This window comes from Myotis myotis, unplaced genomic scaffold, assembly GCF_014108235.1.
Source record: "Myotis myotis isolate mMyoMyo1 unplaced genomic scaffold, mMyoMyo1.p scaffold_m19_p_21, whole genome shotgun sequence".
In the NCBI taxonomy this organism is placed as follows: Eukaryota; Metazoa; Chordata; class Mammalia; order Chiroptera; family Vespertilionidae; genus Myotis; species Myotis myotis.
This window is the reverse complement of record NW_023416326.1, coordinates 9,585,519-9,604,357: the sequence shown is the minus strand read 5'-3', so window position 1 is coordinate 9,604,357 and position 18,839 is coordinate 9,585,519. Positions and strand designations below refer to the sequence as shown.

General features: G+C 40.0%; 1 protein-coding gene across 1 annotated transcript in view; it reads right to left on the bottom strand.

The window, feature by feature from the left end:
- Positions 1 to 18,839, bottom strand: part of USH2A (usherin) — a 396,481-nt gene that overhangs the window by 166,745 nt on the left and 210,897 nt on the right. Inside the window, exons 34-36 of the mRNA XM_036354768.1 lie at positions 17,671 to 17,818; positions 6,068 to 6,219; positions 1,076 to 1,238 (exon numbers count right to left, since the gene is read on the bottom strand). Of these exons, the coding sequence (XP_036210661.1) occupies positions 1,076 to 1,238; positions 6,068 to 6,219; positions 17,671 to 17,818 (463 nt within the window). The remainder of the gene's footprint in view (positions 1 to 1,075; positions 1,239 to 6,067; positions 6,220 to 17,670; positions 17,819 to 18,839) is intronic.

Sequence of the window (18,839 nt, the reverse complement as noted above, 5' to 3'; positions counted from 1 at the left end):
TGTTCATTTGCTGGCCAAGGTGGTACTCAAATATGAACGCTCCCCTCAAATTCGAAAACATCTGGGTTTCTCTTGACCTGGTTTCACCCTTTGAGGATGTTATTAAGCCCTACGAATGCTTGTGGGTAATTCAGAAACAAAGGAACCCTCTCAAGTCTAAGGGACAGCATTTTATTGTTAATAGCAAGTGTGACTATGTCTACATCTTTGCACATTTGCCACTAATTTTAAAAGAAACATTGAAGACCTTGCCTTTAAAAATAATACGGCCACTTCTTAAAAGTAAATGCTTAATCAAAATTATTGCTAGTGAAATCTATACCTGCATTTTCCTATGGCAGGGGTTGCCTAAAATAAGCATCACACCTAACCACACCCAACCACACCTATAATGAATTCGATAGTTTTTAATAAAACTTTCAAGGATTCCTATGTTGATTAATACAGCGGTCGCCAACCGGTGGTCCGTGAGGTCAGAAAGGCTGGCGACCACTGGTTTAATATACGCCCAGTTAGTTTACTGGAACACACACCAGCACTGCCAGCTTAGCTTACAAGTGTTAAAATGGTCACACACACACACCTGAAGCCCAGTTTAAAACAGACTATAAAATTAAAGCTCTACTCTGCATGAATGATGTTTTAGGTCTTCACCATTTACCAAGCAAGGGGAAAAGAATAAAGAATGTACAAGAGATCAGTCTTCCTCAAAGCTGAGTGCACATGAGCGTGCCTGGGGGGAGGGAGGGAGGGTGTTATTACCCCAGAAGGCTGGGCCCACCTGTGCAGTTGCCAATTCAGGAGAGCAAGTGTGAGGCGTGAGAATTCGCCCTTCCCACAGCCTATCAGATGGAGCTCTTTTTTTTTTTTTGGAGGAGGCACCTGGATATGAACCATCAGCTGGAGCTCTTGCCACTGCTCTGGGGCCACACTTTGACTGCCGCGTTAGCGCACTGTTATAGGTTACTTTAAGGGAAGATCAAAATATTCAAATCTGTGGTTAAGAAGAAAGATTTCAAAAGAAAATGCATTGTGTTCTCCAGCTATGAATGCTTCAAAACTCCAAGCAAGTTACCTTGATCTGCATAGAACATCCCGGTGAGAAGGACTGTGTATGTCAGGCGTCCATTCGGGTGAGACGGCCCTTCCCACCTCAGGCAGGCTCGCCGGGACCCCTCTGTCCTCACCAGGACACTTACTGTCCCTGCAGGGGAAGCTTCGAGAGTTCGATTTTCTACCTGTGAGCATAGAGAGATTTATTTTTGTTTGCAAATAAAATAAGTACATGCTTCCCTTTAAGCCTGCATCTTCAAAGACTCTCTTTGGGCTGTGAAGGAAGCGATTTTGACAGTAGCATCTTGTATGAATACCTCATTGTGTCAGCAGGATCAAAGCCTGCCTCGTGTTTTCTTCCTCCTGCTGTTCACGCTGACAGTGTGAGCGCCTCACCAAGGCCGTTGTTTGTGATTTCTGGGATACGTGGATCAAATCCCACCGTGCTGAGGCCCGTGGCTGTGCACAGCCACAGTCTATTGTCAGGACTGCTTACCAACAACGTTCATGTTATTGCAAAGGAGAAGAAATGCATAAGATCTGTTTCCATTGACTTCCTGACTTCTGGGCTTGGTCAAAGGCTACAACAAGTTGTTTCTCTCTCTCTCTCTCTACATGAAGATGGCATCATGCCAAACACCAAAAAATAAATGTACCTGAGTGACTCCAGCCCTAAGGTATAATCACAAAAACAGCTAAAAATGTCATTAATAGTGGTAATGAACCTCTGAAGAGTAAAAGATGAATTGTTTGAATATAAGGACACTGAACTACAACAGAATCCCTAACTGCAAGGCCCAGAAAGATTTTAAAAACTAAATAAATAAAATGACTAAGTGACCAGAGGGAGAGAAAGATGTAAGAACGTAGAAAGGGGTTTTGAGTATTTTAGCATTTCTGAATAACTGGCTTTAAATTGGTTAACAACCACAAATCATAAGTATCACTCATAAATGTTGGTCTTTTAATGAATCAGTGAGAACCTTGATCATGGGCTTCTAGCTTCCAGAACTGAGAGAAAATAAATGTCTATTGTTTTGTTTTTGTTTTTTAAAAGATTTTTTGAATATGTTGATAATTTTGACCTTATTTTTAAAGTGTAGGCCCATGCCTTACAAGAAGTTGATCAAACATGAAATCCTCAGGCAGGCAAATATTCTCAATTATGAAACCTCCATTTCTAAGGGGGCATATACTGTCCCAATGATGAAAATAAATGTGAAAAAGACAGTGTTAATTTTTAATAATTATGAGGTTACAACATGTCTTACTTTCATCTGAGAAAGGCTATAGAGTTCTCTAGATCTATAACTCCTGCTCTTTTTTTTTCAGTCTAATAGCTATGTACACAAAAATGACCAAGAAGCTTGGCTGAAAAAAATATCAATTCATCATTTTAATATTTCATAACAATGCAAATGGTTTCATTATGTCTATGTATTTGGTTGAAACTGTTGCAAAGAAATGATTTTAAAGAGTTCCAAGTAAAATGAGCCTAAAGCAGTTGAAGAATTAAGAGCAATTTCGGATAATTATATTATTACCCTCAAATGTCTGGTTAATTCAAAGTAAATATATTTTTAACATTTCCTTAAATATCTGGATAAATACTCCAGATTTGGCTCTACATTAAATTTGACAATTATACTATTTTGCACCAACTCAGTCTTGACATTTTTAAAAATTTTTTTTGATTATCTAACTTGCCTTAAAAAAATGTCAAAGAAAAGGAATTCTGGAAGGTTAACTTGGATTTTACATGGAAACCTCCCATGACACAGACAAAAAAAAAATGAGCACAAATGGTCAATGAAAACATGCATTTTCATCATCTTTTCATTCTTGATGAAACTCTTACCAAATAGCAGAAACCCTGTATAAATTTTATTTAAATTTTCACAGCAACCCTTTACAAGTAGGCACCATTTTCCTTTTGTAATAGCTGAGGAACTGGAAGCTTAGTAGAAGCAGTATGCTTCCCAAGGAGGCATGGGGCATCACAGCAGTAATAAGTGGGCTGATTTCCCATGTAGAATTCTCCCGACTCTAATATATATTATAATTAAAATGTGGTGTCTTACATACACATTCATGTAAAAAAAATGAATGTGAAAATGCCTGTGTCCATGTGTGTCTGGGTGTTTATCTGTACAAGCATGCCAACGCCAGGAAAACAAGCCAGGTTTTTAACTATCTGACACAGCAATGACCTATAGTTTCAGACTCGGTCCTTAAGAGGGTCCCCGGGGAACTGAATCCAATGAATGTTCTAAGGCCAGACACACTAATAAAATTCCCAATCTCAGACTCCAACGGCAGCGGTATCTAACATGGGCTAAATGGGGGAAAATAAGCCAAAGCAAATGGTCCTCCCAGGCACAAATTAATTGTATTTTTTTTATAGAGACACCAAGTGTGAATGGTTTCTCTTTAATATAATTCAACAATATAACTGAAAGTAAGGAAAGCAATTTAAAAGTCCTCCGTTGCATTTTTTGTTTTTGTTTTTCATTATTTCATACTTTTATAAAGGCCCAATTACGAGATTTAATATGATGATACATATTAGCATGTTAAAATTAGGATCAAACACATTGCAAATTGTTTTTCATATTGGGATTTCCTTAAAAGCAAAATACATTGTGTACATGGAGAAGAACTAAACAAGTGATAAAGCAATCTCCCCCCCCACCCCCAAATGGCTACAAGAGCAAGTCCTTCTGAACCACAAATAAGAGGTACTGAACTTGGTCAGGGTAAGGGAAAAATAACTTATTTAGCTAATACAATATTAAAATGGTAAGAGTATGGAATTTGTGTATGTACTTTTATTTTTTAAATATTGTATTTTTCAAATTTGTCCTTTTAAACGTATTTTTTTATATGAGCAATTTGCAAATTTTGAGGGTGAACCATACCACATTTGAGACTGTAGAACATATCTGTCATAGAAAACACTGAATAGTATTTCCCCACATGCATGAAAAAATATTAAATATATAACAGATGAAAAATAAATAGGCAGGTTTTCTAAGAACCAAGAATTATCATTAAGAAACATTGTTAGGTGAACCAAAAATTTGACTCACTATTTATTCTTTGAACTCTGCCATAAAAACATTAAAAAATATAAATTATAAACTTGTATTTCAATAAGATGTTATAACATCCAGCTTCATATAAAGAATTCCTGTAAGTGGTGTGTGTGTGTGTGTGTGTATGTATATGCGCATCATTACATTTGCCTGAATTCTGTTGAATGTCATATTGTAATTTGGTAATTTGATCATAAGAAAGTCTGACTTTTAAGACTGATTCATACATTTCTTAAGTCAATATGGACACATTAAAAAAAGATCATGAACTAAAAGACCTGAATCTATAATATCCTACATGATTGTGATAGATATCTAGGGCTATTCAGAGTACTCATATGTAATCTCTTAAGGGCATATTACATACTGTAATTGGTACACAATATTTTAGAAATCAATTGAAGACTACAGGTTTTAACTTCCTGGCAGCATCTAGTTGACTTGTTCTAAATAAAGACATTGCTGTTCAAGCCCAGTGAGTAGAGATGGATCACTGACTTGGGAAGAGCGTTGCACGGTGAGTGCAGGATAAAGAAGAGTTCCGAGGGGAGAGAGTAAGTCCCCCTGGTGTCAGGGCTGGGTCTGGAACGAACGAGGCCGCGGCAGAGTGGGTTTTACAGTTCAATTCCATTTCCCTTTGCCCATCAGGGCTCTGTGGCATTTGATTTCATGAGGCTCACATCGCCTCCAATACACGCAGGACACAGATCGATAACCGTGTCCCCCTTGGTTAAAGCTGTGGGAACATTCAGAGACAGGGTGGGGGGAAGCCCATGCAGTAGCCGGGACCACAATCGGCAGATTCTATTTTTGAAAAAGTCTAAGTTTCAAGCTCTTGTGAAGTGTTCTTTTGTTTCTTTTTCCTTTTTTATTTTTTTGAATGGAGAAGAAAAGCTGGCCTATTGCCATTCCTGCTTTTAAGAGTAAGTAACCGTCTGAGGGTCTGGGCTATAAAATACTTAATGGCAATAAAGACTACAGCTCAGTTCCACAGATAGATGACGTTATTAGCAGCTTGGAAAGCGACCAATTGCTGAAACAAAATGGGAGGCGCAATGAAAAATAAGGAAGCAAAACTTAAATGGTGGCGCTGTTTTTCAAGGTAATATTTATACAATACACTCTTCAATGAAGACAGAGTGCATTACAATGACAGGGCATGAGCCAAGATTGCCAGAAAGTATCTAAAACTAATGAGCATTTCCCTTAAAAGAAGGTAAATCTCATTAATCAAGAAAAAACGCACAAAATGAAAATGTAATGTTTGGAAACTAAAGAATGGCTTGCTAGGACAATTACGTTCTATTAACTGGATTTTTAAAATGACACCAGTAATAAAAAGCACAATTTCATCAATATTTTAGCTCCTGATGAAATATGGGTGTGTATTGTAGATTTCTGAAATGAGGATATGAAAAGCTGATATTAATGTAATTTTAAATACGGTTCTCATGAAGCTATATCACATTCATAAAATTTAAATATTTTATTCTAACAGATGAGGCAAACTCAATCTTTTCATTGATTAGCCCAATTATTGTGGAGCAGTACTGTCATATTGTGGCAGTTAAAGGTTTTCAATTATTTTCGCCTTTTAAACTTAAACTTACTTAGTTGTAGAGCCCAATATCAGGGAGAAAAAATGTACTTAAACTAGGATACTAAATTTGGCAAAATTGTATGTTTGCACATTTTATTTTCAATAACATTCAGATGATTCTGCCCTTCATTATGTGCACTCTTGACATTTATGTTGAATATAGACAATTACTAACTCCTTTTATAAAAAGAGTGACATTTTATAAAAAGAAACCCCCCACCCCCATCCTCCTTGAAAGGATAGCTGAGCAGAGAGCCCTACGTTTTCCTTGTTCCTGTCCCCTGACATGGAATGACCCCCAGGCTGTCCACACACTCACCAGTGGGCCCAGAGCACACCCTCTGGCCGTGCAGGCCTGGACTCTGAAAGAATGTAAGCTCCACGGAGCAAATCCGTAAGCATGGCAGCTGAGCTCTGAGGAATTGTGAATGAGTAGTCCATCCAGATATAGCCTGTAGCGTGTGATCACACCTGGAAAGATAATTGGCACTGAGTAGGATGAGTAGGCAACAGCAAACAATGACTTCGAAAAAGCAAGCACTTCGTTTTTAAAAAAACATTTTTTAATTGACTTTATAGAGAGGAAGGGAGAGGGAGAGAGAGAAACATTGATGAGAGACACACATTGATTGGCCGCCTCCTGCACGCCTCTCCTGGGGATGGAGCCCACAACCTGGCATGTGCTCTGACCAGGAATCCTACCGTGATCTCCTGTTCCATGGACTGAGCCACACTGGCCGGGCAACAAGCACTTGATGTGACTCCTAATTTTGTGGAATCACAGCATCTGGTATTTCCGAGTCTGAACTCTGTCTTTTCCCAAAGGGTAAAAGAGTCTTTAAACCCTTAAATATCAAATTGCTAAGCCCACAGTCTCCCTGTTTGCTCTGCATCTACTTCCTTTTCCCTTTTGTTCCTCGGACACGTCAGTAACCAGCTCCTCGTATTAAAGAAAGTCTGTCTTAAAGGCCTCGCACGTTTTCTCTTTGGTCAATTAGATCTTGATCAATACTTCCTTAAAGGATGAACACTTTTTAAAGTTTCACGGAGTTAATACTTTAATAAAGCTACTTATGACCCATTTTCCTTTTTTGAAGGTAACTTTGCACAATCGATGTTTCTGAAAGCAGGTCTATTTCCCTCATTTCCAGATTTTGGAAAGAGAGTCTTCATTTTACCATCACGTGCCACAGTGGTCCCACAAGAGCATGGCTACTCCCATTGGCTCTCTTTATTCTAGGGGGACCATCCGGGGTACCACTGAGGATGCTCACCTGAAAGCATTTGATTTAATGCCACTTCACATGAGACGCACAAAAGCACAAATGAAATAAAACTAAGAAATGACAAATACCTAAGAGAAAACCAAACACTTCGTTGAAAATTTAAGAGAAAAAAGATGGATCAAATCACAGTTGTAATAAGGACAAGAACTTATGATGTTCCAGGCACCATGCTAAGCAATCACTGAATACATACATACACAGAAACACACACACACACACACACACACCCCTACGTACAAATAATGTGTTGCAGAAGCTCTTAAAGAACTTGTAGGACGCCTGAAATGCAATCTACTTGACCTACTTCTCAACACTGAAACAGAAAGTACCCAAATCAATATTTCCCTTTTCGTACATAATTGGGGGGCAGAGAATTTCTTTTATGCTGGGATTATGTGGATAATATCTCACTTCCCTGACATATTGGGAAATGAGATGTCTTACAGAAGTTCATTTTCATTATAACTAAATCTCAGCTCTTAAGTACAAACTTTCAAAATCTGGACCATTTGGAAGGAAATCTTTCTAGCAAGTGCTACACATCTGTCTTCTCACTCAGACGGTAATGAATGTAATTGGATCACTTCTGTGATGAGTCCAACTGCGCACATGGACGTCAAAGACTGAAGTCTCTAATACAGTCATGCCCTCTGCGGAGCATGAGACACAGGACCCTCACCCAGCTCTTACCCTTAACATCCCCCAGTGGCTCTGCTTTGCCACTCCTTGTGTCTCCTTTTTGAGTTCTTTTCCATCCTCCCTCAGTGACAGTCTTTCGAAAGTCACTTCCTGGATTTGTCTCCCTGACTCACTCTGGCAAGTCAACCCCTAGCAAGCTCTGCGGAGAAAGCAGATACCCGTGACATCTGGAACTCTGGATGAAGAAACAACAGACGGTGACTGAGACAGGGCTTAGTGTAAGATGAGCAGATGACAATGAGCTGAGCATAAAGTTAAGTGAGATTTGTGACAGTTAATTCAACCACTAAGTGTGGGGTTTTTTTTAGCACCTAGGATGCGCTTGAATTGAGGAGGGAGATGACACCGGAGTCCCATTTCAGTGCAGGTAAGATCGGACACCACACACACCCATTCTGTAGATAACATATTTGACAGCATTTGTAGGAAGGGCTGAAAGAGCAATCGTAGAACAGAACTATATAATGAGTATACGCTGGGTAAGTGGTGTTCCCTTTAAATATATTTTTTTTTACATCCTCCTCTACCTCATCCAACATACCAACTCCATCGCGAGTCTTGTCAGCTTTACGCCCAAACTGATCTTTACCCACGTCAATATCTATGGCCATCGAATCTTTTCTGCTGTTATCTCACAACTGAGAAGAACAGTCACCTATTTTGTTGTTCCCACACAATCAGTGATCCTCAAATCAGGAAGCATGTAAACATGTCGTGAGGATGGAACAGACACGTGATGTTGGCCTCTCTGTGTTTTGTGCGTTTTGGTCCGGGTGTCATCATTCAATCACTGGGTTTCAAAGTCAGGCCAAAGCAGGACACAGGGATGGTTTAGAGCTGGTGTCCACATATGCCCTCAAAAAGGGAGCCTGCAACTAGACCAGGTCGTTCTTTTTTTTTTTTTATAATTTATTTATTTTTTTAAAATATATTTTATTGAGTTTTTACAGAGAGGAAGGGAGAGAGATAGAGAGTTAGAAACATCGATGAGAGAGAAACATCGATCAGCTGCCTCCTGCACATCTCCTACTGGGGATGTGCCCGCAACCCAGGTACATGCCCTTGACCGGAATCGAACCTGGGACCTTTCAGTCCACAAGCCGACGCTCTATCCATTGAGCCAAACCGGTTTCGGCAGGTCGTTCTTTTGATTTGGTCTGGCCAAGACCATTAACTACAAAATCCGAAATTAAGGACACACAGCCAAACTTTCTGGTAAATTCCTGAACAGCAAGAGACATCATTCGAAGAGCCCACTCCATTTCTTATCAATATACGCAGGCAGATTTCACAGCTTGTTATTCTTAGCAGATTTTTTGATATGAATAGAAGTATAATATGAAACATTTCATATTCAATTCCAAAAACATGCATTAGTAATAAGTTTCAAACATCTATTAACACAACAATTTTCAATGCCCTCAGATTCCCAAGGTGAGTAACAAAAACTAATGACTATAATCTAGTGGACTTTTAAAATTAAGCCTAAAGAGATAATTTCCTTTTCTGGCTCAAGTGCAGGACATATATGAATAGCTTTGGGAAAAGCAGAATGCCAGACTCTGGAAAGGCCATGTAAGTATTTCTGAAATTATAAAACACTTTATTATTAAAAATGTACTGAAACTTTGAGTTAGACATTAGCTATATGCTCTGTATGAGTTATTTCCATTAACTGTGGCAACACCAAGAAATAGAAACTGCTATTTGCCTTGTTATACAGTTGAGCACATGGAGTCTTAGAGGAGCTAAGCTATTTCTCAAGGTCAGACAAACAGGAATTCAGGTGTGGAACTTGGCGATCACATCCCACTGCTGCTACTACGCCTGTTAGCCATGGCCAGTCTCCTTTTCTCTTCTAAATTATTTAACGATCACATTAAAATAAAGAGCTGATGGCATGGCTGGTGTGGCTCAATAGTTGAGTGGTGACCTATGGACCATACTGGCTTTTGGGGTCCATCCCAGTAGGGGGTGTGCAGGAAGCAGCCAACCTATGATTCTCTCTCACATCAGTGTTCCTCTCTCTCTCTCTCGCCCTTCCTCTCTAAAAAAAAATAAATAATAAATATATATATATATTTACAAAACAAAAAAAGAAACAAATACGTTCTGACCCTAAAAGCGATTGGGATGAGCCTAATGAAAAGATTCACATATATTTATTGAAAGTCAATTACCTGAAAGGTACTATGCTTGGTGCTTTGGGGACAGAAAGAATAAGACAATATCAATCCTTATGGAAATAAGTAAACTTCCTTTTCTTTTTCTTTTTTTTGCTTTCAACCTTCTGGTTTGGCTTTTATCTGAGAAGGAAGGGGTTAACAGCTTGAGGATGGCCTTTCCCATGGCCCTGGGACTCCCTAGGATCTCACTGTTGGCTGAATGCTCCTTGGAACACTCACTCAGGTTAAGGAGGATCCACCTGAGGGCTGGATCCTGGACCAAGGGCCAGACCCACGTGTCCCTGCTGCATATGAGTGACGTTTAGCTGGTATGGATGGGAGAGACACAGCTGCCCCAGAGCAGGGACACTCATGGTCCTAATGCTGAACTTGACAACACTACTGGTCCTTATTCTGAACTTGACATTAGGAACTAGTGCACCAAAAGGAAAAAATGTCATCAATCTTTATTTGATTAATTAGAACAAATAAAGATTTCACAACAAATAGAACGCTTTCAGTGATAGCAACAACAAGTCACTTCATATTTATTATTCAAATATCACAGATTGATTAAAAACGTCTGCCTTTATAACTTTTGAACACGGCTCTCCTTGTTTGCTTTTAAAATGTCTACTGTGACAAAACAAGGTGGAGCAGCATAGAAACTGTTTGTTTGCTGGTTTGCCGTGGACGCTCAGGAATGAAGGAAAGCCTTTCTCATTGATCTCCACATTCAGCCCCCAAATTCTGCATGTTAAGTGTGGATTAACTGAGACTTAGGGATCAATCAGAGTATCAGTGGGGAACTCATGGCACCTTAAATAGACAATGGGGGATAATTAGTGAAGGGACCATTCATGAAGATATCGGAGGGGTAAAGGGAGAGCAATCCATGATAATAAAGCATCCCCAGCTAGGACCAGCTAGGACTCCTGGGAGACCAGTTGGCTGAGACCAGAAAACACCCTTCCATGTGGAGAACAGGTTCGGGAATCTGGAGAAAGAACTGAGTTACAGGAAAGGTCCACTGGATAGGACCTATGGCCTTTGGTTGAGGAATGTGGCCATGGAGCCCAGAGTCAGGCAGAGGAAAGCAAGGGTGGGGGGCAAGTTCTGAGACTGCTGTCTCCCTTCATCCTCTCCTCTCTTGCTGCTGCTTCTGCCCCTGCCCCTGCCCCTGCCCATGGACAAACCAAGCCAGAGAGGGTGAGAGAAGAGGCCTAATGACATTGTGAATAAAGATCAGCTTAGGACACGAGGCTTAAGGGAGATGAGTGGAGAATGGATTGAAAGGCAGAAGGAAAATATCTAAGATTTTTTAAAAAAATGCAAATTTACAGCATGGATGTACCTGTAGAGACATATGCTAAGCAAAATAAGCCAGTCAGAGAAAGGTAAGTATCACATGATCTCACTCATGTGGTATCTAATGAACAAACTGACGAACAAAATAGATAGAGAGACAGAGAAGCATGGAACAGTCTGTAGAACCTCAGAGGAAGGTGGGGGAGGGAAGGTGGGGGAGGGTGGGTGGGTGGGAGGAGATCAAACAAAGAACCTGTATGCATCTATGCATAACCCAGGGACAAACAGGGTGTAAAGGCCTGGGGCAGGGGATGGAGGTGGGCTAGAAAGGGGTCAATGGGGGGAGAAAGGGGAGATATGTAATACTTTCAACAATAAAGATTTTTAATGCAAATTTAATTATACTGTACTGTATTGTAATTTTGTCTTTTTTTTTCTTGCTTATTCTCTTATGCTAATAATCAGTAAGATAGTGGTAAGAAAAGAAAACATTACACTACGTGTTAAGGGGGATCGGGTTATTTAATCCAGTTCCATAAACTCTGTTTCTTTAATGGATAATCCACAAAATGGACACTTAATTCCCATTGGCTACCTGGTGTGAGCAGTTTCAAGTTTATCACCTTCCTCTTTCCATCACGGTAGAATTTTTAAGGTGTTTAATTTTCACAGGGAAGTGGAATCATAATTGTCCACCGAGGACATCCACTGGGATACACATCCGTGGGCCTCTTCATCGTGTTATGTCACATTGCATTTCCTAAGGTGCTCAATAGGCTGTCACACATAACCAAGGCAACGCCAGGCAAGTACAACGCAATGTGAATTTAACACAAGATATCTCTGTTTAAACTGAGGAATTCTGTTTACTGTAAGAATTAAACAGCAAGACTTTAGTGTGTCATAAAAATAACATGCCTAGTGAATAGCGTTGCTCCAAACACACTTGTTTGTTTTTTCCCCAGGACAGCATGGCAATGTGAATATCAACTGAGCTCCGGCGATGATTGAAGGTGGCAGATCTGTCCCTGTGTGAATAGTTGATCCTTCAATTAAAAGGGAAAAGAGAGAACAGCTCTCACATTGTGGAATGATGCCTTATTACTGTTGTGCTCTCCTAAAAATGGAACCAGGGTAATCGGAAAAAGAGTGCGCGGGGGAAATTCTACCTGACAAACGGAGCGGAGGTGTTTCATAACCGTTACACGGGGTTGGCTCGAAACTGTCAAGCAGCTTCCTAAGTGAGTCGCTGAGTCCCATTACCCACGTCTCACACTAAAACGGGGCATTTCCAGGAAAGGCAATAGAAGCACATTTTGACTTCTTAAAAATAAATGCATTTCAAAATAAAAGTTTCTTTAAAAAATACTCAGTTATTTCTTTAAAACTGGAGAAAAATCAAAAGAGAGATCTTAGGAATATTAAGTATTGGCACTGAGAACACGACATTGGACAAGTCACAATAACTAAAAAAATATATTTTCACATAACTAGATGGAATACTATATTATGACCATTTCCATGAAAAGTTGATGTATACAGAAGTACAGGGAGTAAAACCATGAATTTTTGAGTCATTCACATCCTATTTGTATTATAATTCTACTTAATTCATTGTCTTATCTTGATAGTTAAATTGGTTAATACTTATAAACTGGAGTCTCCACATCTGAATATGGAAATAATACCTATTTTATGGGCTACTGACGAGAATTAAGTGTCTGGCACATAGCTATAAATGGTAGCTATTGTTATTGCTATTACTATTATTATTTGTGTTAACAGGAAATCAAATACTTTCTTTGCATGAGGGGAGTACTTAATATTTACATGCACACCTTCATGTTCATATATTATAAAAATGTGTTTACCTTCTCTATCACCCTCAATGTCCTCAGGACAGCATCTATCAGATGTGTATAAAAAGACCTATAGTCCATTGGCTTCTCTGAACTAATATATATATACTCAAAAAAGGAACTAATTCTTTTTTTTTTTTTTAATATATTTTATTGATTTTTTACAGAGAGGAAGGGAGAAAGATAGAGAGTTAGAAACATCGATGAGAGAGAAACATCGATCAGCTGCCTCCTGCACATCTCCCACTGGGGATATGCCCGCAACCCAGGTACATGCCCTTGACCGGAATCGAACCTGGGACCTTTCAGTCCGCAGGCCAACGCTCTATCCACTGAGCCAAACCGGTTTCGACAGGAACTAATTCTTTTAATAGAATTAGTTGTCCTCACGGTACTATGTTTAAGTCTGCAAAAATAATTAACTTCCTGAAACTTTTCTGTTCTTATTGATATCACTGCCACTATCCTGATACACAGCCATGAATTCATTCTCACAAACCTGGCCCAACCCAGAAGGCTAGCTTATGGCAATGCTTCTGCGGGTTCCTCGACTGCTCTTTCTTTCCTGGAGACCCCAGGACCCTTGTCTAACTTAATGGGGCCCAACTCTATTTGTCCTTCTCTTACCAGGCCCATCTTCGCATCACCTAATCCTGATGGTGGCAATGACATACCCTTTCACATGGAGGCAACCAAGAGCCCTGGCCTCACGCGTGGCCTCTCTTTGGAGTATGTACTGATGAGCAGGTGACGCCAGGGGCCTGGATCTCCCAGAGCACACATAAAGCCTTCAGCAGGCCAGGGGGAGATGCCTTCCCCCCACCTCCGAGATCCTCCCACCTCCGTTACACAACGAGGAGACGTGCTGTAAATGTGCATTTGTGTGTACTGTATGATTGCGTATGTATATGCCTCTCCCATCAACACAATTACCATTTTATTATCGTCTCTATCTTCAGTGAACATTAATGCAGTCAACAGCTGCTTAATGCCCATTTACTGACACCTTGTACCCTGCCAAGTGCTGTGACTACAATGGTGAACTAGGGACATAGGGCCCCTGCCCTCATGTGGGTCACAGGTAACAGGGAAACTGTTTTAGGGGAATGTTCTCTGGTAAAGACAGTGGATAGTGACAAGGAACTGTAAGTATTCATAAAGAATAAGAATTTCCTATTCTGTATTTTAGTGTTTTTAATTCACTGAATGTCACTAAATGTTAATGACCTGTAAGTTTGCTGTCGTCAGGTATTATGCTGACTTTAGCTAGGCAGACTTCAAGTGCGAGCAAAACATTTATTTCCAGACACTAAGGCCTAAGCTTCTGGAAGGAAATATGGCTCATGAGACGTTGGAAGCCCTGGAAACGTAATTCTAATTATGCAGTTGCAATCCTCACAAGACAGGTCGCCAACGGATTAGACAGTCATTCCTTGTGCTACTTTTCATCGACGGCTAGTGGCATCACACATGAAGGGTCGGGGCCCTACAAAATGAGGAGCCCTCGTCCACCTCGGATCTAAAAGGAGCTCTTTTCAGAGGTTTTAAAGGTCCTGCCCCAAATCACAGCCTGCAAAGAACACCTTTGCCAGAGGGACTCTGGGACAAAGGGCTCTGGTTGGACACAGAGCTGGAGCCTGCACCACCTTTTTGCAGGTGTGGGCAGCCAGGGAGGAGAATGAAGCAGGGTTTATCCGAAGGAAAGCAAAGCCCTAGGTGTCAATCAAATGATAAGGAATCGGGGGTTCAATTCTTCTTGGCACACCAAGGCAATTAACAGCAAGTAGCATTATTTATAATAACAAATTCATGGAAGCTTAGGTGCCCATCAATAAAAGATGGGCCATGTGGGCTGTGGCTCAGCCACTGGGATTTCATATAACTTTCAAAGGATGAAGTGGAGCACCACTTAGCTGTCACAGAAAGATTTTTCCACATTATTGTTAGGTAAGATTTATCACTGGACGTTCTTGATAGGAGCTGAGCATTTAAATGGGAACCTGTAGCGAAAAGCAGAGGGCGTGCTCCCTAAGCCATGCTGGCTGAGGCCACCAACTGCTCCACAGGAAAGAACTGGGCATTCACATGGGAACCTTCCATGCATTCCATATATATTTGTCATATATAGGCATGCATTTGAAAATATACACACTTATTACAGAAAGTGGGTTTACTGTTTCTCAATGAGTCTCTTCATGTGTATAAAGCCCTGGTGAAATAATCTATTTATGTCTCTAACTGACTAACAGAGTCAAGATTTTGGAGGCTGGAACATACCAACCCAGGCGAGCAGCACCTGTGACAGAGTATGGCCTTCTAAGTGCAGGTGCCTATCTGGACCCACTACGTCTGAATGAGGACCCGAGGGATGGCACAGCCACACCCCGTGGGCCTCCTCAGGAAGCTTCTTCTCTCACACTTTGGCATCTCCTGTGCCTCTTACCTTGTGATTATTTGTTTGCATGGATATCTCCCCCAGAGACTCTAACACCCTCAAGAGGAAGGCTCTGGCAAATTCGAGGTGGTGTCATCAGAACAACGATACCTAGTAGGTCATCAGAATGATGACACCTAGTAAGTTATCAGAAATACACTCTGAATGGACAAATTTGGATTTTAGCACGGCATATGGAGGCTCTTGATGTCTTCTGGGTGATAAACACTAGCGCCTTTATGAGAAGACGCAGTTGGGGGGAGTGTGGCAAGAGAAATCGGGGTGAGCAAGTCACGAGTGCCACCCAGGCTCCTGGCTGGTGTGCGTGAGTGGCACTTACAGTGAGTGAGGGAACACAGGAGAGAGGGCAGACAGAGAGCCAGAGAACCCGCTGGATATTCCGAGTGTATTGTGTAACTGAGATCCGTGTGGAGGTCTCCAGATGGGGTGCTAAGAGGAGAGGTCTCAACCTAAGTTAGAGCCTAGAGATAGGGCATACAGGGGTGTATTAAATAGTCACCCCCATTTTGATGACCAAGTCAATGGGATGTTTCCAATAATCAGATCACCCCTCTTGAGGCAATGGACAGTAGACAGCAAATGCTGGTAAATTTGGGGGAAAGTAAAGAGAGAAATAGAGAGGAGAAGAAAGAAAATAGTGTAATGAAACGATTACTCTTCAAATATCTAATCATTTTCCCACAAGAAACATTTTAAGATTCTGATAAGATGAAACACTGGACCATAGAATATGATAGAAGTGTTAACACACATCACCCAAATCCCCCAAATTCTTATTGTTCAATGAATACATTTTAAAAATGCTTTTAAATGCACAAAACAGTACATAAAGATTTTCTGAAACACAGAAAGAATTTCTCTATTCAACCTATGATTCCAAGTGCAGCCGGAAAGCCAGCTGCAACTAGCAACTGACATGAAAGTGTTCAAGGGGAAAATCATATCATAGCATTTAACAACATTCCAACTGGAATAAATCATTAATATATCCATTGCCACCCATGGACTAGACTTCTTTGTGGAGCATGAAGTATGACAAGATTTTTCACTGTTTAATGTAAGTATCAAATGGACATTCATTTATTTTTATTAGAAAATTTGTAATAGTGCAGGAATAACTTCAATAGCAAAGATAATCACTCACTTTGAGTATTAAAACTCTCTCCACCACCTCCAATATATCTACTGCATTTGCCAAAAGTTTAATTAAAACGAGATGACGGGAATAATTAATATCATAATAAACATAAGACAAACTAATAAAGTTGCAATTTTTTTCTTTCATTCTTTCTGTCTAGGCTAAATGAGGCCATTTCAATGTTCAGTAATGAGTTACTTAAAACAGTTTCTATGAGATTAAAGTCTTCTTGATATTTATCTTAAGGAGGAACAAAATTTGATGTTATATATAAGCTTCTGCAGTTTGGAACAATGACCCTATGCTGTGTGAAACATAAAAACATTGTCCATCAATGAATCAAGCAATTTCCACCCCAAGTTATTACAAAAACTCTTTATAATAAGATTTTATTCAAGTAAACTTTAACTGGCTAACAACTCTGAATTATTCAAAGATGTGTGTACCACTTAGAAACATATACAATCTTTTTCACCTGAGGCAAGTGTAAATGTATATGTATACTTAATGTATGCATTGTTTAAAAACAGCACAATGAAATATTTATGAATATATTAAAAATATGGAGGTCCTAGTGATCTCTGTTAGGATAAACTTATTGAATCAAAAGCATTTTGAGATACAATGTGTGCATGAACTTTCTGCCTCTCTGCTTCTCTCTCCCAGAAAGAGTGAATGACTGTTGAAAACAGTAAGTCATTGCAAATACAATGGCAATGTCACAGGGGCCTTCTTCCGGAATCCTTGCTGGTTCTCCTCACCTCTCCAGGAACATGCTAACAAGAAGATGCAGTACACAGGAACTATCAAAAGGGAGCACTTTTGAGCCACTAAAATTGTGTGTTAGCCTAAAAACCACAATCTCGCAACTACAGGCCAAGATGCTATCTCAGGTATTTTATGTGCTAAAATGATCATTAAAAATTAAGCTCCACATATACGCTGCCATTTAGACTATTAATTTACCTTTGCTAATCATCTTTTTGACTCCAGGCTAAAAGAGTTCACTTACCGTTCAGATGCTCAGGCTCCGTCCAGGAGATGTTGAAGGAGTGGGGTGAATAGGAGTGCGCTCTGGGGGCAGGCACGCCTTCCGGTGAGCAATCCTCCGTCCGGGCCTCACTGGGCTCACTCACTGTGCACCCGCCCCCGGTGCAAGCCTGAATGGAAATGGTGGAAAAAAGCACATTTCAGCCTGCGTCCCAAAAGTTTAGATGGACATTGAAGAAAAGTAATTCGGACTAAGAGTTTTAGATTCTTTGAAATAAAGCTTTCTTTATCCCACAAAATAAACGTGTTCCACATTACTACAGTGCGACCAATATATTTAAAGTAGAACCGTGTAATCGAACACAACAATATTTCTCATAAATCAATAGCAAAGGCACTGGTGAGTAGCAGCTTACTGGCTTAAAGGGTCAAATCACTACTTATGCGCCCGAGGAAATGGGCTTTGTTAACCGGCTGACAGACTTAAAAGGGTCACTCCCCCCACAAACACCTCATAAGGTATCACTAACACCAGAAATGGAAGGAAACTTCTGTGTGCACTTTCATAATAAATTCCAAATCATCCCCAAATAAATGTTTAAAAGTATTAGGAAAATATCTTCACTCCCTAAGTTGCTGGATAAGCATTTCTGCAGGAAATTGAGACAGACACAGAGATTTCTACACTGAATTTGCTGACAAATATATCTTTAATAAATAACACAGATATTTGAAAACTGCACTTAAGCTTTGTTTAGCATCTCTCTAGGTTACAACTGTAATTTGCACAGTGAAATTTAAGGATCTTTCAAAAATGCACTAAATTTTACTAAATCAGTAAGAAAAAGAAGAAAAAAAATCATAGGACAATGTAAAAAGCAGACACTGAGTCCCTTTTCATGAAAGGTAGATATTACTAATATAAACAGTTAAAATACGCCTTTATCCTTTGGGCCTGTCCCTGCTTTTCAGTTTGATAATGAGGGAATGACCTTTGGTACTGAAAGCAGACGATATTCTTGTCCCTGAAGACAGGAGAAAGCTGACTGATTTTTAGAGATTTTTTTTTATAGTGAAGTTTAATATTTGCGAAATTAACGCAAACTATTTATTACAGGTACAAATGACAATATATGGTCAATCAACATGGAGCTCTACCTCGCGTGCTATGGGAAAAATGCGACAGTGAGT